This window comes from Pristis pectinata, chromosome 1, assembly GCF_009764475.1.
Source record: "Pristis pectinata isolate sPriPec2 chromosome 1, sPriPec2.1.pri, whole genome shotgun sequence".
Classification (NCBI taxonomy): Eukaryota; Metazoa; Chordata; class Chondrichthyes; order Rhinopristiformes; family Pristidae; genus Pristis; species Pristis pectinata.
This window is the reverse complement of record NC_067405.1, coordinates 135,318,381-135,342,591: the sequence shown is the minus strand read 5'-3', so window position 1 is coordinate 135,342,591 and position 24,211 is coordinate 135,318,381. Positions and strand designations below refer to the sequence as shown.

Below are 24,211 nucleotides of genomic sequence, written 5' to 3'. Positions count from 1 at the left end.
TCAACAAAGTTCTAGATTCTCCTTCCCCCTTCAATGAGTTCCTTGGAGATGAAAACAACAAAAAAGACACATGCTTTCCTGATACTCGCTCTGCATTTGCAGTAATTAATTGAACTAGTAATATCATTTACAGAAGTAGCACGATCATGTCAAACACAAAACTACGGAGGTGCGTGTAGGCAGACAACAAACACTTAATTTATGCTCTGTACAATTTAGAAGCTTTACAAAATCTTATATCAGCTTAGCCTGCTGCCTCCGAGAGGGGTCTCAAGGATAGACTAATGCTGAAGGGATAAAGCACTATGAAATCCTTTTGCGTGCCTCTTTGGATCGTCAGCTTCTAATGAGCAATTGGAAAACAGTGATACAGGTCATCAGGGAGATCCTTGACACAAAGATTTGCTCTCATTCATAAATTGGACAAATTAAGTAGGCATCATGGAATAGGGCAGCAATTTTTCAATGTGTCGAGGGCAATGATTATCCAGATTAGTGATTTTTGCAGTTCTCAAGTACTACCATCCATTCAACAGCATGGCTACCCCAAAAACTAGACAGAAATAATTACTACCGACACAGAAAGTTAATAAGCAACATTAATAAAAAAGCTTGGACAACACCAGTGCATTCTTAAACATTGGTGTGAGGGCTAATATTTGAGTGTTCTTGCATGACTGAAAATATACACTGAGCCACAATAAAACATTAGTTATTTAATCTTGCAATTTGTTACAAATATTGTATGCTAACAATTCTGAATGGAAATATTTCAGTGTGTTTTTACTCAGCATGCTACAAATTCTTTCTAAAATCTGCTCCACCTACAAAGCAAAAAATTAAAGAGTTTTACACTAACCTCTTCTTTCTCCTTTAACAGCTTTTCTAATGCAGAAGCTTTTTCTCTCATGGAATTTGATTCAAACTCTTTTTCTCTCAACATCATGGAGAACTGCATATTAGTCTCCTGCAGGGCTCGAAATTCAGTTTCCTTTTCTCTTGATTTGGCTATAATTTGGTCATTCTCCTCTTGAGCCTTATGGATGTCCATTTCCAAAAGCGAAATCCTTTCTTTCAGATTAGTGACCGCCTGCTTTAAAACTTCATTTTCATTGTCCTTGTTCCTCAAGCATCCTGTCACTGATGACAACTGATCACTCTTTGATTTGATGAGAAGATCTTTTTCCCTGAATGATCTCTGTAATTCTTCATTCTTTTCTTTCATTTGCTTTATCTCCAGAGCCACATCTTCATGTATTTTTTTTTCAGCGTTAGCATTCATTGGCTGAGAAGCAGATAATTGAGCATTATTTTGAAGGGCCATTATTGTGGCCTCCTTCCCCTCCAATATTTTATTCAAATGTTCCACTTCTTGCTGTAATTCTTCTATTTGGTTCAAGTGTTCTACTGATGAACATCCATGGGAAGAAATTTTCATCTGCAACATTCCTGTGCTTGTTGCAACCATGTGTGGTTCTGGGGGTACACTGTCCAACTTGTCCAATATCAAATTCTTGGTACTGCTGAGCTGCCCAATGCTTTGCTGGACCTCTGCAAGCTCCTGGCTTAGACTCTGCAACTTCTTTTCCTTTTGCTCGTAACTATGAATTAAGCTATTGTAGTCTATCTGAAGCCTAGAGTTGCAGTCTCCATCTGTAGACAATCGACCCTGAAGCTTAAGGAGCTCATCCTGAAGCTGAGCTGACTCATGCTGCATGTTTTGAACAGTCGTGATCACCTGCTGCTTCCACTCCTCCATCTTCTTCACTTGTTGTTTTAGCTTGTCACGTTCCTGCAAGAGTTCTTCAAACTGATTACTACTCACTAGGCCTGACTCACCATTAGACCCCATTCCAGAAGTCTGCAGAACAGTGACTAGAGTTTGGCACTTCTGACTAAGAGCATCAATTTCTATGTCCTTCTCACGGATAATTCGAGACAAGTTCTGGATAGTTTCCCGTACCATATCCTGACTCTCATTTTCACTCTTATTGACCATTTTCAGATTTTCTTCTTGGAGTTTCAAAAGAGCAGCTTCCTTTGCAGCAATAATATCCATCATTCTGTGATATTCAGTCTTCAGTTGACTATTCTCTCTTGTCTTTTCATTTAACACTGCCAATACTTGCTCTCGCTCCATTGCATAAGCCTGCAATTGCTGCTGCAAGTAGGCCACATCTGCACCAACCTGCCCATAGGTGCCAGAAGTCATCCTGGCATTAAGAGTTTGGATTTCCATGTTCTTCTGTTGAATGATTTGTGTTAGCTTAACCACTTCATCCTTAAAAATATTAAACTGATCCAACTGCTTAATCAGAGACAAATTCTTCTCACTTAATACCTTTATCTCCACTTCTTTCTCTTTTATACCATTAACTAATCTATCAATCTCCACTTTAGACAAATCATGTTTTTCATTTCCATTTTCTCCATTTACTGTTTGCACTTTAATCTCTTGGAGAATGACTGGAGCATCTGTGGGAACAACCTGAAATTCTCTTTGCATTTTCATCTGATTGATGGTTTCCTGAAGGTTACGGATTTCATCATCTTTTTCAGAAATTAACTTTTCATATGTTGAACTAATTTCCTCACACTGGGATTTAGCTTCATCCCCTCGATCCTGTATAGAACGCTGAAGCTGTAGAACATTCTGCTTTTGTTCCTCAATAGTCTTCTTATGAAGCCTTATTTCATCTTCAAGACTGTTCCTTTTGTTGTTCAGTTCAGTTATTTCCGTCTCCAGTTCTATTATTATATCAAGGGTCTTTGGTTCAGCAATAGGCTGAGGCCTGCTTTGCTGGTCCCCAAGTCGATCTATTTCTTCTTTGAGGTGGTTATTCTCTTCCTTCATCACACTTAATTGCCGATCTTTCTCTTCAAGGTTTTGTTTCAAGGATTCACATTCTCCGAAAATCTTTACATTCTTTTCAATTTCTTGCTGCAACTCTAAACTTTTCGTCTTCAGCATTTCAACAAATGCCTCCTTTTCCTTCAAGAGGTCTGTCAACTGCTGCTGTCCCTCCAAACTAGATTTCAGCATTTCTTTGGTCTCTTCATGGTCGACTTCCAACTGCTGTATATTGCGTTTGAGTTCTTCAATCTCAAAATCCTTCTCTTGGATAAACTTGATTAAACGGTTATGCTCTTTTTGCAAAGTCGTAGCATCTAAATTTTGAGCCTCTGTTAACTCCTTGATGGTTTGCTCATATTTGTTTGCCTCTTCATTCAGCCGTTTCTCAGCCTGGCTCAATTCAGACTGCAACTGGGCTTTCTCCATTTTCATTGCCTCCAGCAATGTGCTGTTCTCCTTAGAAACCTCACTGTTACTGGAAACGGTTTCTTCAAGTTGTTCTCTAACTCTACCTAAAGCTATGTTGGCTTCATCTTTATCTGCAACAAGTCTTTTATTTTGGATTTTGAGATCATAAAGCTCTGTTTGTAACCCATCACTTATACATCTAGTTTCCAAAACCTGTTTCCTTAGCTCTGAAATTTCTCGGTCTTTATCTTGGAGTAATTCTTCTTGACATACACTGTTTGAAGTTTGCTGAACTGCTTGGGCTAACTCCATTTTGGCCACCTCTAGTTGAGATTCTGCACTCTGTAGCTTCTTCGTCAGATTTGTAGCTTCAGCCCTCAGGTCCAAATTATGTGCCTGTGATTTGTTTAGTTTCTCTGTTAGGTCATTGACTTTTATGTCCAGCTGTTGTTTGCTCATGTGCAACTCATTGAGTGCAAAAGCACTCTGGCTCAGCTTGCCTCTCTGAGCTTCCAGCTCTTGCACCATTGATGCCTTATCAGCCATGATGATCTCCAGCTCTGACTGCAGTTGTGTGATCTTTCTTTCGGAATCTTTTCGTTGCTGTGCCAGCTGATCCTTGGATCTAATCAAATGCTTCAGAAAAGTCAAGACATTATAATGTTATTCAGGCATGTTTCAATTGCATCTCTATTTATAGTGCATTATATTGGCATAAATTGGTTCCAACATTTAGCCATTTTAGTAAGAGTGTGTGTGTATGTCACACACTGGCATGCAGTACACAACTAAGTAGGGAAAAAAAAAGTATTATTGGTGCAAATTTTTGTCACCCCAAGTTATCCTTATTAATGCTCCATTAAAATGGAGGAAATAAATAACCCAAAAATTGTTCCAAATTATCATTAAAAATTTCCTTAATGTGATAAATGTTTAACAACATGTGAGCTTTTAAAAAAGCTAAAGCAAGTTTATATTTCAATTATTTACAAAGCACACAACAAGGAGAGTTCCATGTTGAGTACCCAATGAGTTTCTGATCATAGCTCAACTCTTGTTATGCTACAGCCCTTTTCCATAAAGGAAGGGAAGAATTAATAACCAACTGAATCATTCCAGCGGTTGCGTATACTACAGCATTGAAACAGGGTTGAGAGCCGATTGTCTGCGCAGCTTTTCAATCTGATGAGATGGGAAATACATTTGACTGAAAAAAGCAATTTGAATATATACCTTTTTGCCTCTATTGTGACCATGAAGGAAATATTTTCTCCCATTAATGCAATTATTAAGCCAATGGAAATTAGTTTGTTACAACTCACACACATGGAATCAGGAGCTACAATGAGTATCTTTTAATTATGAGGCCATTATAAACAATGAATAGTACAATGCTCACTTGAGTAGCTTCTTGATTCTGTTTGTCCAGTTCTTCCAACTCGGTCATTAACGTGTCTCTCTGCATGGAGACCTCCGTCAGCTCACTCTCTTTAGTGAGCAAATTATGCCTCAGTTCACTCACTTCCAAGGCCAGACTATTAAAGTCAGATTCACTCCTCTGAATATTCTGCAGGTTTGAGAGTTCCTGTCGGATACCCTCCTGCCATTAAAAGGAATACAACTTCTCTGTTTATTTGCACTCAATACTACACAGCAGATCAGTTTTAAACACAATCAACAGATCAAATTGTCAATTGCAGGGCATTATTGATTCAGAGATGATCCAGAATGGAGACTACCAATCTAAATAATGCATGTGATGCATTCAAAATTCATCAGTATCACATTAGTACATTTTTACAATGAAGACTTTAAGACGGTTAAATACTTATTTAGATTCACATGGTTGTTAGCTTATTTTCCAGAGAACAGCTATCAGAAACTGGAATATTTCCAGCATAACTCTGATCACAATTCAGCAATCCACAACTATACATAAAGTTCATACCATCAACCTGTAAGCACATACACAAACCTAAGAAATTGGTGTGGGTGACATTTGCCAAAATTCAGAGACCTTGATAATATAAACAAGGACACTGGTGGTAATTCATCAATTAAATTACCACACTTAAAGTTTTCCCACAGCCTACCCAGACAATCCTGCTTTGCAAAGTTATCTGGAATCCAGTGAAGAAATTTTGAACCACTCTAATAGGTCAATTTCTCCAGATTCCATTAATGTGCCAGATAAGTTTCTCAATTATTAGCAGTGCTCTACAAGCACTTTGCTGTGACGATGGGTAAATGTATCCGTCATAGAGGCTTAACTTGCTTCTGATCTTCAATTGCCTTGCCATGTTATTTTGGAAAACACATGGATGACGAAAATACCCATTTATATTTCTCTGCCCTGAGATGAATAATCACTGGTTCATAGAGTTATACCACACAGAAACAGGCCCTTCGGCCCATGCCGACCAAGTTGCCCCATCCAAGCTAGTCCCATTTGCCAGAGTTTGGCCCATAACCACCTAAACCTTTCCAATTCATGTACCTGTCCAACTATCTTTTAGAAGTTGTTATTGTACCTGCCTCAACCATTTCCTCTGGCAGCTTATTCCACATAGATACCACCCTTTGTGTTAAAAATAAACCCTTGCCCCTCAAGTTCCTATTAAATCTTTCCCCTCTCATCTTAAAGCTGTGCCCTCCAGTTCTTGATTCCCCAACCCTGGAAAAAAAGGCTGAGTGCATTCACCCTATCTATGCCCCTCATGATTTTATACATCTCTATAAAATCACCTTTCAGTCTCCTGTGCTCCAAAGAATAAAGTCTGTTCCTGTCCAACCTCTTCCTATAACTTGGTCCCTCAAGTCCTGGCAACATTCTTGCAAATCTTTTGTGCACTCTTTCCGGTTTATGAACATCCTTCCTTTAGCAGGGCACCCAAAACTGAACACAATATTCTAAGTGCAGACTCACCAGTGTCCTGTACAACTGCACTATGGCTTCCCAACTTCTATACTCAACACCTTGACTTAAGAAGACCAGAGTGCCAAAAGCCTTCTTCGGCACCTTGTCTACCTGTGACTCCACTTTCAGGGAACCATGTACTTGTACTCCAAGGTCTTTCTGTTCTGCAACACTCCCCAGGGCCCTGCCGTTGATTATTAGACAGCACAGGGTGGGTGTTGGTCTCAATTAGAAAGATAGTACACATCAGAAACTCTTCATTAGTAGCATACTGAACAACATAAATCACCTTAAAGTAGTGCGCTGTTACCATACTGCTGGGTTGAGCACATACCATACCTCAAAGGACAACGTTTTGGATACATAACATGTGTTTCTGAAAACACCTTGCAAGAGGTGTTTGCAGCTGTTGTTACCAAGGATTTTATTTCCTCCACCCTCAGCACAACATTAGGGGCCTTTATGAAGTAGCTTACAATACAGAAGCCATCTTGATTTTCAAAGACCATTCTTAAAAAAATGGGATTTAAACATATCCTAATAGCAATTGAAAAAAGGTCATGATGCAATACCAACCTTTTCTTTTTGTAGCTCTTCTTTTTCATGCTTCAACAACTGCAGACTTGCCTTCAGCTCCTGAATATCTTCTTGCCCATTAAACTTACCCTTAAAAGAATACAAAGCAAAAATTAAACTACATTATATTTCTACCAAATATTAAAGCTGTTTATTTGATAAAGAAGTATGCTAAGGAATGTTTAAAGTATATTTAATTTAGTTTTCCTTCATTTTGATCAACTCCTCAAGTCTGACACAGGCACAATTTTGATCAATCCCTGCCCTGGATTAAAACAAGCATGACAATCTAAAAGAAATGCGAGCACAATCCATCTACAGCAAAGCACAAGAATGATTAAAAAATGTAAAACACTATCGATGCTGAGGGGATGGGAGAAGCAAATGCCCCCACGTCATTTAAGTACCACCAAGACGCACCCATGAATTGCCAAAGGATAGAAAGATAAATGGAATTAGTACAGGTGAATATTTATTGGTCGGCATGGACACAATGGGCCAAAGGGCATTTTTCTGTGCTGTATGATTCTATGACTATCACCCTCATATATAAACTTATACAAAATAACTTTAAGCTATTCAAAAATTGTTTTGAGCTCAATTTTTGAGTATTTCTTTTATGCATTTATCCCCACAATGGCAACTATGGAATGCAAGAAACCATAATGAGGGAAACTTGGATCATTTGACTGCAATTATGCCAAGTGCACAACATACAGTGTGAACCGCCTTCAGTGGGAAAAGACTACTAAGGAATGAATGGGGTTCTGAGAAATGGTACAAAATAGTCACATTACATAATATCTCAGACACAATAAAGCAGCCCTGTAACTTCAGCATGCTTTCTCAGATTTCAAACATCTGAAGAAAGTTTCTGTACACTTTATCAATTCAAGCTTTTCTATATTTACATCTTAAGAGAAGAAAATACACACAGAGGCCCAGAACCTATGATCAGCTGCCACCCACTCATGGTGTGACAGCGATACCAGAAAAACAGCCCAATCATGAAAAAGCCAAAATGAACTTGGACAGTTGGTTAAATCGATGTATACTGTATAGGTAGTTGTCAAAAACATTTGTGACATTCAGAAGCAATTAAAAACAAAGAAATTTCTAAGAGGCAGTAAATAATTGGAAAATGTTTTTGCTATATGTTATAGTAATTGGAAAAAAATTCTTAAGGACAGGATAAATGATGACTTGGAAAAGCAGGGACGGATCAGAGATGGCTCGTATGGCTTTTTCAAGGGCAAATCTTGGCTGACCAATCTGAATCTTTTTTGAGGAGGTAACAAAGTGTATTGATGAGGGCAGGGAGGTAGATGTGGCTAACATGGACTTCAGTGAGGCCTTCAGCAAGGTCCCATCTGGGAGACTGGTCCAAAAGGTTAGGGCCCAGAAGATATAGGACAAGTTGGCAAACTGGATCCAAAACTGGCTTGGCAACAGGAGACAGAGGATGATGGTAGAGCATTGTTTTTGGTGACTGGATGCCTGAAACCAGTGGCATTTCACAGGGATCAGTGCTGGGACCCTTACTGTTTATAATATACATGAATGATTTGGATGTGGATATAGGAGGCACAATTAGTAAGTTTGCAGATGACACAAAGATTGGTGGAGCTGTTGACAATGTGGGGGGTAGTCTTAGGCTATAGGGGGATACTGGTGTGTTGGGGAAATGAGCTGAGAAATGGCAGATGTAGTTTAATCTTGTTAAATGTGAGAAGGTGCATTTTGGGAGTACTAATGAGACAAGGACATAACACCATGAATTGCAAGGTTCCAGGAAGCACTGAGGATCAGAGAGACTTCAGTGTGCAAGTCCAAAGATCCTTGAAGGTGGCAGTGCAGATAGATAACATGGTTAAGGCTGCATATGGGATACTGGCCTCCATTTGTCAGGACATTGAACACAAAAGCAGGGAATTTACGCTCCAACTTTATAAAACATTGGTCAGACTTCAGCTGAAGTGTTGTGTGTAGTTCTGGTCACCACACCATAAGAAGAATGTGACCATGCCAGAAAGGGTGCAGAGCAGGTTCACCAAGAAGAGATGGAGCGTTTTAGTTAAGAGAAGAGAATAAGAAAGGCTAGGTCTAATTTCCCTGGAGTGGAGGAGGTTAAGAGGGGACATGACTGAGGTATATAAAATTATGAGAGGTATAGATAGGGTAGATCACAGGATTCTTTTCCCCTTATTAAAGGTGAATAAAACTAGGAGGACATAGATTTAGGGTAAGGGGTAAGAGATTTAGCAGGGATCTGAGGGGGAGCTTTTCCACCCAGAGAGTGGTGAGTACTTTCAATGCACTGCCTGAGGGAATGGTGGAAGCAGAGTCGCTAACAGCATTTAAGGTGTCTAAACGAGCACTTGAATTGCCTTGGTATTGAAGGCTAAAGGCCAAGTGCTGGAATGTGGAATTAATCTGGATGGGTGCCCACTGATCAGTGTGGATATGGGGCATATGACCCTTTGTCTCTATAAATATTAAAATACCCAAATACACTCAGACAATTTATAAAATAAACTTCTGGATTTCCTCGTTAAACTAAAAATCCTTGTTATTTTGAATGTCATATCTCACACATACAGCTGAAAGATTATCGTCTTACCTGATTATTATTTTAATACTCCATACAGATACTCATTGAAATTTGTCCTTTGAAGCTCTTCAAATGAACATAACACTGAACTCAGATAGGCTAAACTTTCTCTTAATTTACTATTTACAGATGAATTTTAAGTTATATTTTGCAATGTCTCACAATGTGCAAGTTTTATCCACTCATGGATAATGCTTACTGGAATTTAGAATTTGTCATTCTGGAAGTATCAGGACAATTTGAATACAATGTAGATTTTTTACCTTAAAAATCCCATACGAATAAAGAGCAGGAATATTTAAACACAAAATCAAGTTAAAAGACATATTGCTCAGGAAGCCACCTGCAAATACATACATCATGAGAGTTATTCATTCCCTTCTGTTCTTTCTCTGCATCTGTAATAGTCAATGTGAAAAAAAAATTAAATTTGAGGAACAAAATCCATCTTTATTCACCCTTGCAACTCACCAGCTAAGGACACATGCTTTCCGTAAATGTGAACTATTTAAAATTATTCAAATGAAAAATGTATTACATGAGAAGCAACTTGAAAATAAAAATCTTAACCATTCTAGCCTGCTGTTGAATACAGATTATAAGTCTTTCTGATTTAACAATTTGATAATTTAACCAAAAATTTACTGTCAGGTTTACAAAAATGACATAGACATACAACAGACATAGCATTAGAAAACCACTGGATTCCAATCATTAAGTAAAGTCTGGGCCCAGTGTAGTGTCACACTAGCATCATCTAAAGCAGTGAAGTTTTATAGTCATGAAAGTACCATTTCAAACCAAGTCTTTTCAAACACTATCAATAATGTAATTGAATCATACACTGAAGACTTGCACACAAGATGCAGTGAATTAGCACACTTTCCTTTCAACTCTGGAGATGTGATTAAATCCTGTTCAGATTAACAGGATGACGGCTAACCTCTCTCAAGGATGTTACACAAAATTATTCTGGCTCATCTCCATATAGTTTCTAGCATATGTATTTAGCCAATATACACTGGGGCCTCTTCTATCAGATTCAATCTGCATGACTCGAATAGAACAATTATTGTGGCCCTGACATTAAGACAAACTACTGGGGTAAAATTAGGAGCTCAATTAATTCATGTACTCGCATTTTATCAAAGTGTAGGGACACTAAATTCTGATCTTATTCTCAAGGTTCTATTCACCAATCCTGAAAGCATATAAAAAAAATCTATCTCACATTCTTAAGGCATTGAACTTTAAATTGCCATCCAGGTGGAGGGAAAACAGAATTGAGGTTAACTGACATACATGCCAAATTAACTCATCTGCAAAGATGGTGATAGTAATGGAGACAACATAACTTCAGGCTCCTTCGCTTTAAGAGGACTATGAAAAAAAAGTAACCGTGACTCCTTTCCCTCGATATGGTGACAATATGGTGAAACTGCAGAAACAGTAAACATGTATATTAGCAAGGGTGGGTTTGAGCTTGACCACAATTTAACCAGGAATACACAACTTATTTAAGAGCATATGCAGCAAAATGACACCAAAGTTTTCATGATGTCTCTGGTACTGTAACCAGACATGAATCAATGGAGACATCTTCTCATGCACCCCCTTCAATTAAAGTGACTTTATCCTAAAGGGAAATACTCATATGCTCTATAATCTCCACAAAGATGTTGAAACAGTAGCATAGAGGTTAGCCTAATAGAAAATTTATCCATAGGAATGAACTAAAGATAGGAGTTATAATCACTCAGGGGAAATATAAATTCTTAATTAAGTAATCTGGAATTAAAAATGTATCGGGTTCACTAATCCACAGCAATACAGCCAATACTTAATTGTCCTTAGAAATGCCTAGCATGTCGATTAGTTTTGGGCGATTGGATTTGGGCAATGAATGATAGGCTTGCCGGAAACTGCCAAAATCCATTTCTGGAAAAACTGCAGCAGAACTTCAATACTAAATATCACTGGAAGAATAAGCCCAAGTGATTTTACATTTTCCTTTATGTTATGGGCAGCTCCTTCTTCATAAGTAACAGCATCATTTGGTTCAGGTTTAATATCTGGCGTAGTAAAACTTCCACAAGGCCTTAAAGGGTGTGTATTTTATCAGTGCACTGTATGATCTAAATGCACAGCACCTGCTCCAGTTGCATGCAGAAAATACAAGGATCCACTCAGCTTAGCTAATTTTATTTTTTGTTTTGTCCATTTTGCCAGTGTGTGTCTCATCACCAACAAAATACAATTTATTAATCTAAAGGCATTCTTCAGGACCATGGCAAGACAGTTGGTGCATCCCATTATTCTGACTGCTTCACACAGCAGTGAAGATGTTTAAATCCCAAAATCAGACCAGTCTGTTTGTTATTCAAATGAATACCCACAATGATCTGAATCATCCAATCAAATAACCAGGATTCCACACACGTAGTTAAAATACAGGGTTTTCATAAGCTATGCCTGACTGCTGTTTGCAAAATTATTTTAAATTGATGTTTATGAATGGCACACATTTTGGCCTTGACTAAAATACATACATTACTTAAAAAAAAATGATGGATAGGTAGAGTTTCTTCAGCATAAGGTACTTTCACACTGCTTAGGATTGGTGTATGGCCAGCAGAAATCAAATGGAAAGTAAGTGTACCTTAGCAAGATTTTGTTTTTGTGCATACACTTTACTGCCAGACTAAACTGATTGATATTTAGATAGTTGGCTGTTAAAAATCTTCCATTTGCATTGGCATAATTCTTCCCACAATATAAAAACCAATCGATCAGGTAATTTGCTCTCCACATTTCAAATAACCAATACATATTTTAATTACTACGTTTATATCCATTCATTAAAAGGAGAAAGTAGTCACTGGCAGGGTCACCAATTAGTGACATCCCTCTTGCCCTTGAGATGTAGATGAGCTATTTACTTAAACAGCTGCAGTTACCCTGATGAAATCTTTTTAGATAAGGAGTTCAATTATATAGATGCAGTAATGGTGAAAGAACAATGATATACTTCCATTTCGGAAGTATGTGCAACTCAGAGGGGAACAGATGGGTGGTGGCATTCCTATACACTTGAAGTCCTGGCCCTTCTTGGCAGCAGAGGGTGCTGTCAGTGTAATTCTAGTTAATAACTGCAGTTCACTTTGTAGATGGTAGACACTCTAGTTATCGTGTGCCAGTGGTGGAGAGAATGAACGTCGATATTGGGGGACTTAGTGATGGTAACGTCACTGAACGTTAAGGATAGTGGATTAGATTCTCTCTTATAAAAAGATCCCAAGGCAGAGTTTCAAAAAAAATAGTGCAATCTGCCTGGTCCACATCCAACTTAAGCAGTGCAAGGAAAACTGATTATTTGACCATAATCACATTGCGAAGTCCCACACCACACAGCTACTTCCCTTCATCATTTCAGTTCTTGAACCAGCCTGCACAACCCTAATCACTATCTCAGTATAGCAACACCATAGAACATTACAACACACTACAGGCCCTTTGGCCCACAATGTTGTGCCGACATTTTATTCTGCTCTAAGATCTATCTAACCCTTCCCTCCCACATAGCTCCCCATTTCTCTATCATTCATGTGTCTATCTAAGAGTCTCTTAAATGTCCCTAATGTATCTGCCCCCACAACCTCTGCCGGCAGTGCGTTCCACGCACCTACTACTCTCTGTGTAAAAAAACTTACCCCTGACATCCCCCTTATATCTTCCTCCGATCACCTTAAAATTATGTCCCCTCGTGTTAGCCATTGTCACCCTGGGAAAAAGTCTCTGACTGTCCACTCGATCCATGCCTCTTATCATCTTGTACACCTCTATCAAGTCACCTCTCATCCTCCTCCTCTCAAAAGAGAAAAGCCCTAGCTCACTCAACCTATCCTCATAAGACAAGCTCACTCAACCTACCCTCATAAGACATGTAGAATCCGCAATGAAATGTAGAAAAGAGCGACCGTACTGACCATGGAATTTGCACCTGACTCCCTCCATAGCGTTCATAGAATCATACAGCAGGGAAACAGGCCCTTTGGCCCAACTGGTCCATGCCGATCAAGATGCCTCATCCCAAGCTAGTCCCATTTACCAGCATTTGGCCCAAAACCTTCTAAACCTTTCCAATCCGTGTACCTGTCCAGCTGTTTTTTTAAAAGTTGTTATTGTACCTGCCTCAACCACTTCCTCTGGCAGCTCGTTCCATGTGGATACCACCCCTTCGTACAAAAAAATTTGCCCCTCAATTTTCTATTAAATCTCTCCCCTCTCACCTTAAACCTATGCCCTCTTGTTCTTGATACCACAATCCTGGGAAAAACTGCGCGCGCATTCACCCTATCTATGCCCCCCACGATTTTATACACCTCTGTAAGATCACCCCTCATTCTCCTACACTCCAATGAAACAAGTCCCAACCTGCTCAACCTCTCTCCGTAACTCAATCCCTCAAGTCCCAGCAACATCCGGCACAGCAGCGTAGTGGTTAGCGCGATGCTATTACAGCGCCAGCGATCGGGGTTCGATTCCCGTCGCTGTCTGTAAGGAGTTTGTACGTTCTCCCGTGTCTGCATGGGTTTCCTCCGGGTGCTCCGGTTTCCTCCCACATTGCAAAGACGTACAGGTAGGTTAATTTGAGGTTAAAATGGGCGGCGCGGACTCGTTGGGCCGGAAGGGCCTGTTACCACGCTGTAAATAAAATTTAAGATTTAAATCTGCTCTGCACTCTTTCCTGTTTAATAACATCTTTCCAACAGCAGGGCAACCAAAACTGAACACAATACTCCAAGTGCAACCTACTGGAGTTATGTGATTAGTAGAGTAGATAAAGGGGAACCAGTGGATGTGATGTACTTAGCTTATCAGGAAGCTTTTGAGATGGGCCCACACAGGATTACGACAAATTGAGAGGTGATATGACACAGATGGAGAACTGGCTATTGGACAGAAAGCAATGTGTGAGAATACATGGACCTCTCTCAGGCTGTCAGGCTGTGACTAGTGAGCCCTGCAAGGATCAGTACTTAGGCCCCAGATCGCCACCATCTCTATCAACAATCTGACTGAAGGCATCAAATGTTGCAAGTCAGCTGGTGATACCAAAGCCGGTGGGATCGTGAGCTGTGAGGAGGACGCGATGGGGCTTCAAGAGGACACAAGCACACTCAGTGAGTCGGGGGGGGGAGGGGCAGGTGGAACGTAACGTGGAATAAATATGAGGTCACCCACCGAACTGTCTTCATCTCAGCTTCCCCCAAGGTCATTCTCTCTTCTCCCCTCCCATTAGGCAGAAGATACAGGAGCTTGAGGGCACATACCACCAGGCTCAAGGACAGCTTCAATCCTACTGTGAGAAGACTATTGAACAGTTCCTTTATACGATGAGATGGACCCCACAATCTACCTTGTTATGACCTTGCACCTTATTGTCTACCTGCACTGCACTTCCTCTGTAGCTGTGACACTTTACTCTTTTGAGCCCCTTATCTTAGGGAGGATATACTGATGTTGGAGAGGGTTCAGAAAAGATTTACGAGGATGATTCCTGGAATGAAAGGGCTTACGTACGATGAGCGTTTGTCTGCTCTTGGACTGTACTCACTGGAGTACAGAAGAATGACAGGGAACCTCATCGAAACATTCAGAATGTTGAAAGGACTGAACAAAGTAGATATAGCAACACCATGACCACTTAGATAACTTTGCACTACAATGACTTTGGTTTTCTTTGTTCTAATTGTGTTCTTTCTTGTAAAGAAAAATGTGTATAATATGTTTAATTGATATTTTTCATGTGAATTATGCTTTTCTGATGCTATGTGCCTGTGATAATGCTGCAAGTTCAAATTGCATCTGTACATATATGTACTTGAGCATATGACAATAAATTCAACTTCGACATTGCTGTTAAGTGTTGCTGTGTGTAAATGGGGTACTGCAATTTTCACAGTAACTAAACTTCAAAACTACCTAAATGGTTGCAAAGCAGTTTGAAGCATTCTAAAGTTATGTATGACACTTTATCAATAAAAGCCACTTTTATAGTTTTGTAGGATGGGTGAATAACTTCACTGAAATTTCTGTCACTGCAGAGACCCATAACTTTATTTCTCTCTAGGATTCTGCCCATCCAAAGTCCAGAACTGAGCATCTTTTGAACCTCTCCCAATCCAGCAAATCAGTGATTATATTATTAAATCAGCTTTCTAAAGCTTAATGGCAGGCTGGTGCACACAACTTAACCTGGCCACACAGTGCCAAGGGATAAAGATTCAGAAGCATCTATGTTGGAAAGTAGCTCATCAGCTTCCAGACTTCAAAAAGAACAACACTATTAATTCACTTAGTTGTCAAAGTTGCTCTAAGCTGTGTTTCTACCAGATGCAAGGTTACCAAAGAAAAGCAAGTAGAAGCCCTAGGAAAAATAATTCTAAGGTTTTCCTGTCGAAGAATTCCAGATCTTGCCAAATTTCTCCCCTCCAGTTCTGTACATGTTCACTCCTTTGGTGCTATGTCAAAAGGACTATTCTTCATGTGTGAAGAACCTAACCTTATTCTCTGAACCTAATCCTACTCTTAACCATTGTCTATATATGCACATATTCCAGAAGGTTGCCTCTTGATGGCACTTAAGAGAATAACTAAGACCAACACAGGTACCTTTGTGCAACTTGACCAAGGTCAGTTGCCGAGGCACCAATGCTCTTCAGGGCTGCAAGGCTCAGTTACATAGTTCTTTGCCAAATCTACTGTAGTTTACGGTAGCTCCTAATTAACCTGCCAATAAACGAGACTGAATGCAGCAAATATCATAAATGAGCAGCAACCATCTGCCCAGAACAAATAAAAACGTCAATTAGTGTTAAAAGCTGCAGTATCCCATAAATGATCTAAAATTTGTTCTTTTTCTCCACTCCACCAAAACATAAACGAAGACTAATTTCAAACAACGACTTCAAGGCAGGGCACTTTTGACCTTCATACAGTTGTTTACATCTCCACAAATCAGTTAATAAAACATGGCACAGTGAGAAATAATATACATTCACATGATCACACTGAAATTTTAATGTTATTGTAATCCTCAACAGTTCCTCTGCCAAGTTACAATGCACCTTAGAGTTCCACTGCACAAGCAATTGCTTCTAACCTTGCAACTGCTGCTCCAGCTCCTCAATCCGTTCCTCGTATTCTGCAAGCTCGTCCCTGTGTCGGTTTGTAAGACTAGTTATTTTCTGCTGATGTACATCCTGGAGCGTAGACAACTCATGCTGATGCTCATCAATCTCCCGGCTAAGCTGCTGCTTCACCTCCTGTAATAATGAGACAACTGGTTATCATTAGAGTGGCACAAACTAAGTATTACTATAATCGAAATATTTTACGAGGGACATTAATCATGACCTATACGAGTCCAATTCGTCTGGAAATTCAGCACCTCCATAATCAGTGGTGAAACTCACATATCATTAGATTTTCATATGAGGGAGTTTGTGCTCACTTTTTCCCACAGACAAAATTAAAATAACTATATTAAAAAACATTGGGCATAAATACATTTAAACTGAGTGCTGAAGGCAGCATTGTGGTAAATGGGAAAAAGAGCTACTAATCTACTGATTAGTAATGATGACTGGTGCTTGGTGATCATCTCTGCTGGTAATTTAGTATCCTCCTACTGCTGTGCTTAACAACTGAGCAACATGCCAGATGCATCAATTTTGCTATTTTGTTTAAAATATCAAGTAATATTCTTTATAGTTTCAGAGATATTCAATGGTGGACACATCCTAAACAATATGGCAGATGATTTGAATACCTGAACAAATTTGACCAATAGACTCCATGACTTGGCTCAACAACAAAAACAGCTCAAAGAACATAGTAAATTACTGGTTTCATTAAAATAGTTGTTATATACTGTCTATTTATACCATCCAAGAGTTTTGCGACAAATGGGATGAACCAAGTAAGCAGATTTCAGTTGGTCAATGGTAGGGGCACTTTTATCGGCCTCAGGACCCATGGCCTAATGATAAGAAGGTAACCACCTCCATCACATTCCAGAGTCTTACCAACCAACTACAACCAGGAAGTATAGTTGCCAGGCAAAGGTAAAATTTGCTTTTATCTATGATACCATTCTACCATTTTCTGAAAGATAATGAAATAGACTACTCACTACATAAATTAACAGGTACATGGGTAAAATACCAAGTGAATTTCAGCAGAAATAATATCCTATCCATATTACTACCAAGTAAAGAGAATGAAAAAAAGCCAGTGCAGCCAGAACAGGGAAACAGCAATCACTTATTTCAACTGATAATTCAGCAGCCCTCGTTGTTACCCTTAATAGCCACACAACATGCCCTTATACTCAGACATTATATTTTAAGATTACTGCTGGAATTGAGGTCCTAATTACGAACAGAGAACTTAAATGTGTTTGAAAGATGCTCTTACCTCTATTGTCTTTTGTAATTTGTAAACATCATCCTGATCAGAGCTGACTGTCCCTTGACTCTTCGTTACCTAAGAATAATATTATAAAGAATTAACGTTTTCTCTTCCAAAACTACAACGAGCAATTCAATTAATGCAGCAAGATCTGGATTAAACAGAGAGACCAGTAAACACGCTCCTTACTATGAAATACAAACAGCTTAGCAACTTTACAGAAGGTAGAAACCCTTTAGCATTGATTCTCCAAGGTGATGCAATACTTTGGAGAGTCTATGCTAAAAGGTTTCTACTTTTTTTTAAGCAGGACCTCAAGGGTAGCAATCTCTGGATTGCTGCCTGTGCCACATGCCAGTGACGGCAAGGATAGGTTGATTTGGCAGATGAATGTGTGGGTTTCAGATTTGTGGATCATTGGGATCTCTTCTGGGGAAGGTATGACCTGTAGAAAAGGGACGAGCTACACCTGAACTGGAGGGGGACCAATATCCTTGCAGTCAGGTTTGCTGGAGCTGTTGCGGAGGGTTTAAACTAGTTTAGCAGGGGGATGGGAACCCGAGTGATAGGTCAGAGGATGGGGCAGTTGGTGAGGAAGGATAGGCAGTTGAAAGGGCAAAATTGCAGTCAGTTGAATGGGTTGAAGTGTGTCTATTTTAATGCAAGTATCAGGAACAAGGGTGACGAACTTAGAGCATGGGTCAGTACGTGGAACTATGATGTTGAGGCCATTGGAGAGACTTGGCTGTCACAAGGGGAGGAATGGCTGCTGGATGTTCCAGGGTTTAGATGTTTCAAAAGGGGCAGGGAGGGAGGTAAAAGAGGTAGGGAAGTGGCATTGCTAATCAAGGAAAGTATCACAATTGCAAAAAGGGAAGACATCCTGGAGGGACCGTCTACTGAGTCAGTGTCAGTGGAGGTAAGAAACAGGAAGGGAGCAATCACTCCATTGGGAGTATTCTATAGACAACCACGCCCCCCCCACCGCCCCCCATAGTAACAGAGACATTGGGGAACAGATCGGGAGGCAGACTTTGGAAAGGTGCAAAAATAAAAGGGTTGCTGTCATGGGTGATTTCAACTTCCCTAATATTGATTGTCACCTCCTTAGTGCAAAAGGTTTGGATGGGGCAGAATTTGTTAGGTGTGTCCAGGAAGGATTCCTGACACAATATGTAGACAGGCTGACTAGAGGAGAGGCCATTCTGGATCTGGTACTAGACAATGAATCTGGTCAGGTATCAGATCTCTCGGTGGGTGAGCATTTCGGAGATAGTGACCGTAACTCCTTGACCTTTACCCTTGTCTTGGAGAGGGATAGGAGCAGACAGTATGGGAAAGTATTTAATTGGGGGAGGGGGAATAATGGTGCTATTAGGCAGGAACTTGTGAGTGTAAATTGGGAGTAGATATACTCAGGGAAATGCACAATGGAAATGTGGAGGTTGTTTAGAGATCACTTGCAGGGGGTCTGGATAGGTTTGTCCCATTGAGGCAGGAAAAGGATGTTAGGGTGAAGGAACCATGCTTGACAAGAGATGGCAAATATCAAGTGAAGAGGAAGAAAGAAACTTAAGGTTTAGGAAGCAAGGATCAGACAGGGCTCTAGAGAGTTACAAGGTAGCCAGGAAAGAATGGACTTAGGAGAGCTAGAAGACCTTGGCGAGTTGGATTAAGGAAAACCCCAAGGGGTTCTACTCGTATGTGAGGAACAGGAGGATGACTACAGTGAATGTAGCACCGATCAGTGATAGAGGAGGAAACGTGCCTGGAGTCAGAGGAGGTAGGGGAGGTCCTTAATGAATACTTAGCTTCAGTATTCACCTGTGAGAGAGACCTCGACGTTTGTGAGGATAGCGTAAAACAGACTGATAAGCTAGAACACGTTGATGTTAAGGAGGAGGATGTGCTGGAACTTTTGAAAAACATTAGGATAGATAAGACCCCCGGGCAGGATGGGATATATCCCAAGATACTACGGGAAGTGAGGGAAGAGACTTCTGAGCCCTTGGCAATGATCTTGGCATCCTCACTGGCCACAGGAGTAGTACCAGATGATTGGAGGGTGGCAAGTGTTATTCCTTTGTTCAAGAAAGGGAGTAGGGATAACCCTGGGAATTACAGACTAGTGACTCTTACTTCAGTGGTGGGCAAATTATTGGAAAAGATTCTTTGGGACAGGAGTTATGAGCATTTACAGAAGCATAGTCTGATTTGGGATAGTCAGCATGGCTTTGTGAGGGGCAGGTCATGCCTCATGAGCCTGACTGAATTCTTTGAGGATGTGACAAGACACATTGATGAGGGTAGAGCAGTGGATGTAGTGTATATGGACTTTAGTAAGGCGTTTGATAAGGTTCCCCAGGATAGGCTCATTCAGAAGGTCGGGAGGCATGGGATCCAGGGAACATCATGGGCCGAAAGGCCTGTACTGTGCTGTAATGTTCTATGTTGTTCAATGCTGTTCTAATATGCTACGGAAATAGATCTTTAGAGTCCTGATAAAGCATCCACCAGCACAGCAAAGAACAAGAGTTTTAATAGAGGATTTTAAAATTATAGATTTGGATGGAATGAGAGAATATTGCTTCTGGTTGAGGAGTCAGTGACAAAGGGAGTTAATTTCAAACTGCCACAGAGTAATTAGGAGAAATGTCTTTACCTAGTTAACTGTTGGACTTAGAGTACTTTGCTGTTGGGAAAAATTGAAAACTGAACCCTCCTTCCTTCAAGAGAACACTGCATAAATATTTGGAGCAGGAGATGATATTGTGAGTAATTGGGGTAGTGAAATTGATTTACATTTGTTTCTGTAAAAGGCCATTACAAGCAAGACAGTCTAATATCTTGCTTGTAACCTTCCAAAGTCCTATTTCTAGACAAACAACCAGAAATAGATCTTCAGAGAAAGTAAGACATTGAACAGAAAATCCTGGTCATCATTCATCCTGTAATCTCCATTATTCATGCTTTCGGTCTATAGAGAATACAACAGAAATGTGTTATATAATACTTAAGTGTTTTTCTTTCAAGAAATGATTATCAAAAACCTGTATTCTTCTACTCAATTCTCCAAAGTTCCTGACAAGATCTGCAGTGAGTACATGTATCTTCATTTACAGAACTCTTCCCCAAAAATAGTTTAAGCATCCAGCAACTGAATCAACAAGAGTTACATGCTTGTCCAAAAATTACATCTGAATGCGTTTTCTGGGGTTATGGACTGTCCAGCCTGGTGCACAAGTATGGAATACTTGCAGCATACAAATCAAACCAAAACTGAAATCTTAATGCACTGATTTGGTCTGTATCCTCAGAGACAAATCCAATTTATGATATGAGAGAATATTGGAGGTGGCTGAGAGGTAGTATTCAAATGTTCTGATCACATGGATTAACAAAGCAGCATGGGAAATCCTGGGATTCTGGGATCAACTTCAGCATCAACAATTATATAACAGCTTGTTGACCCATGTGATGCAATTCACTGACCTGTGCCAATGCTTTCCAATGGACAACATCAGCTTCCAACCTTGACACCTCTTTAGAAAGTCTGTTGATCTCCTGCTGGGACCAGATGACATCTCCAAAATCCATGGTGTCCCCATGGAACGTGGGAGTGAGAGGCACATCATTAGACAAAAAGGCAGCAGCGGCTGTCGATGTGGTAACACTGGTTTCTGTCTGTGTTGGCCGAGCGACAGACTGAAGTTTTTGTACTTGATCCTGTAACGCAATCTGCTTGGCTTTCAAATGACTTATCATCACCTTAAAGTAAAAATCAATAAATTAGGCAGCCATACCCAGCAATCTTAATGAAAATTAAAATTTATGCAAGATAAAATTAAAAGCAACATTGCAAACAAAATTTCAACCATCTTGGAACAAATGGAATCCAGGTGTCTCTTCTGCCATCAAAAGCATCAGCATTGCAGTGTCTCCAAGCAGTAGCATAGAGAGATCACCTTAACTAAAAGTCGTACTGGATCACTGAGCCAGAATCAGGATGATGGATTGAAGTAACATACAGTCCACTAGCACAAGGGGGATGAAATTACACCTCACTTCAAGTATACAATGAAAATAAAGTTTTGTTTTAATCACTGGCCCCATTGATACATTCCAACTAACAAGATGTAGTTCTTTCACCTACCTCATCTTCAGGCGACTATAGGGCTGCTAGGTTCTTGCTTTTGATTAAAACTGACAGGAGTCTTGTAAGCGACAAGGCACATTATATACAAACACAAATATGTCGACTTGACAGGTTAAGTATTTTTTTGAGAGTTGGGAATCTCAAAATCATAGGAAGCCAACAAGATGCAGAGATCCCCAAGTGTACACCTTCGTGCAGTTTACCCTTGTGGTAACTTTACTTGTCCAGGTATTATGGCTTTACAATATATTAACATAATGCCATAATTAATCTGTTACTAATTAAGAGTTCTAGCACTCAGAAATAAACAGCTTCCAATGGCAATTAACCCAAAGCACCTCAGTCCTGAAGAGCTAGTTGCCCAAGTAGAAGACTATAAAATTAGACAACGTTTGACTATCCTTCCCCTTGAAAGAGATTTTAACCACATTGTTCCCTCCACTCCAAAAGGAGAACATTGTTAACTTCTGAGAATTATTACCATTAGATGAATGCAGTGTTGCATTTATTTCCAGACAGTTTCCAACAACTTTTTATTGTTATTATTACTTCGAACACTTTCAACTTTATGGCAGATTTGATCCTCCACCAGTCAAAAGGAGTGTCAGACCTCTGCCAGTACCATTCAGAACCAGACCTGAAAGTGCATTGCAGCAGTCAGCATGCCCATTTGTCCCTCCTTACAAAGCAGTGCTGCACCATGTCTGGCACATCCCAAGGTGCAAACCTGAATTCTGGCTTGATAGGTTGAGACACCCTGTCATCCAACACATATCAGGTATCATCAACAGTTCAATTAGCTGCATTCTAATAACAAATGTATTTAAAGCCCAAGCTGAAAGAGTTGATAGTAATTGAAAAATAAATAATAATTCTCATTTAACCACCAGTTGCATTAAAATATAAACTGGTGAAAAACTGAGCAGGTTCCTGAAAGATCGAATGTGTGCCATGATCCAAGTGACAAAAAAAATGCAAAACAGTGCAAATTCATATCCTATGCTAAACCAGTGACAATCAAGAGCTCTTAAACTCACAGATAAGGCTACATACCAACTAATGATAATGGTGATTAATATTCTAGTGGCAGCATAACAAACTAGGAACCAGATTTGGGAGTTGTTTAAGGACTAGCTGATCAGAGCTCAAGACCAGCAGGTTCCAGTGAGGAGGAAGGACAATGATGGCACAGTAAAAGAACCTTGGATGATGAGAGAGGTTATGAACAAGTCAAAAGGAAAAAGGAAGCATATGGAAGGTTTACGCAGCTAAGATCAGACAGCCCTTGAGGAATATAAAGATAGCAGGGAAGAGTTCAAGCAGGGGATTAGGAAGGCCAAAGGGGGCCATGAAATATCCTTGGCAAGTAGGATTAAAGAGAATCCCAAGGCATTTTATACTTGCACTAAAAACAAAAGATGATAACTAGGTAGGGTAGGACCATTCAGGGATAAAGGAAGGAACTTATGCTTGAAGTCAGAGGATGTGGGCAAGGTACTAAATGAGTACTTGGTAAATACCAATGCAAAGAAGCAGGACGTGGAGGGTAGTGAGAGCAATATGGGGCATGCTAATGTGCCAAGGCATTTTGAGATCAAGAAGGTGATGTTGAGTCTTTTGAAGAGTATCAAGGTGGGTAAGTCCCCGGGCCCGATGGGATATATCCCAGGTTATTGACAGACAAGAGATGAGATTGTTGGGGCCTTGACAAAGATTTTTGTATCCTCACTAGCAATGGGCAAGGTTCCAGAGGACTGGAGAGTAGCCCATGTTGTTCCTTTGATCAAGAAGGGAAATAGGAATAATCCAAGAAATCATAGGCAGATGAGCCTCACAGGGAAACAAATGGAGAGTATTCTTAGGGATAGGATTTGCACTCATTTGAAAAATATGGCCTGATTAGGGACAGTCAGCATGGCTTTGTGCAGGCAGGTCACGTCTTAAAAACTTGATTGAGTTTTTTTGAGGAGGGCACAAAGGTGACTGATGAGGGGAGGGCAGTGGATGTTGTCTACATGGATTTTAGTAAGGCATTTGACAAAGTCCCTCATGGTAGGTTGTTCCAGAAGATTAAGGTGCATGGGATCCACGGTGACTTGGTGGTTTATATTTAAAATTGGCTTACCCATAGAAGACAGGGTAGAAGTGGAAGGGTGTTATTCTGGCTGGAGGTCCGTGACCAGTGGTGTTCCTCAGGGATCAGTGCTGGGGCTG

General features: G+C 40.0%; 1 protein-coding gene across 3 annotated transcripts in view; it reads right to left on the bottom strand.

The window, feature by feature from the left end:
- The window catches only part of trip11 (thyroid hormone receptor interactor 11), a 102,719-nt gene that overhangs the window by 45,944 nt on the left and 32,564 nt on the right, over window positions 1-24,211 (bottom strand). For 2 of the 3 annotated variants that reach the window (XM_052014776.1, XM_052014793.1), the window contains 7 exons: window positions 21,334-21,609; window positions 17,848-17,916; window positions 16,532-16,694; window positions 9,724-9,764; window positions 6,756-6,845; window positions 4,662-4,862; window positions 860-3,898 (listed from right to left, as the gene is read on the bottom strand). In XM_052014776.1, coding sequence (XP_051870736.1) covers window positions 860-3,898; window positions 4,662-4,862; window positions 6,756-6,845; window positions 9,724-9,764; window positions 16,532-16,694; window positions 17,848-17,916; window positions 21,334-21,609 — 3,879 coding nt within the window. The remainder of the gene's footprint in view (window positions 1-859; window positions 3,899-4,661; window positions 4,863-6,755; window positions 6,846-9,723; window positions 9,765-16,531; window positions 16,695-17,847; window positions 17,917-21,333; window positions 21,610-24,211) is intronic. The other variant, XM_052014785.1, reaches the window with a different exon arrangement.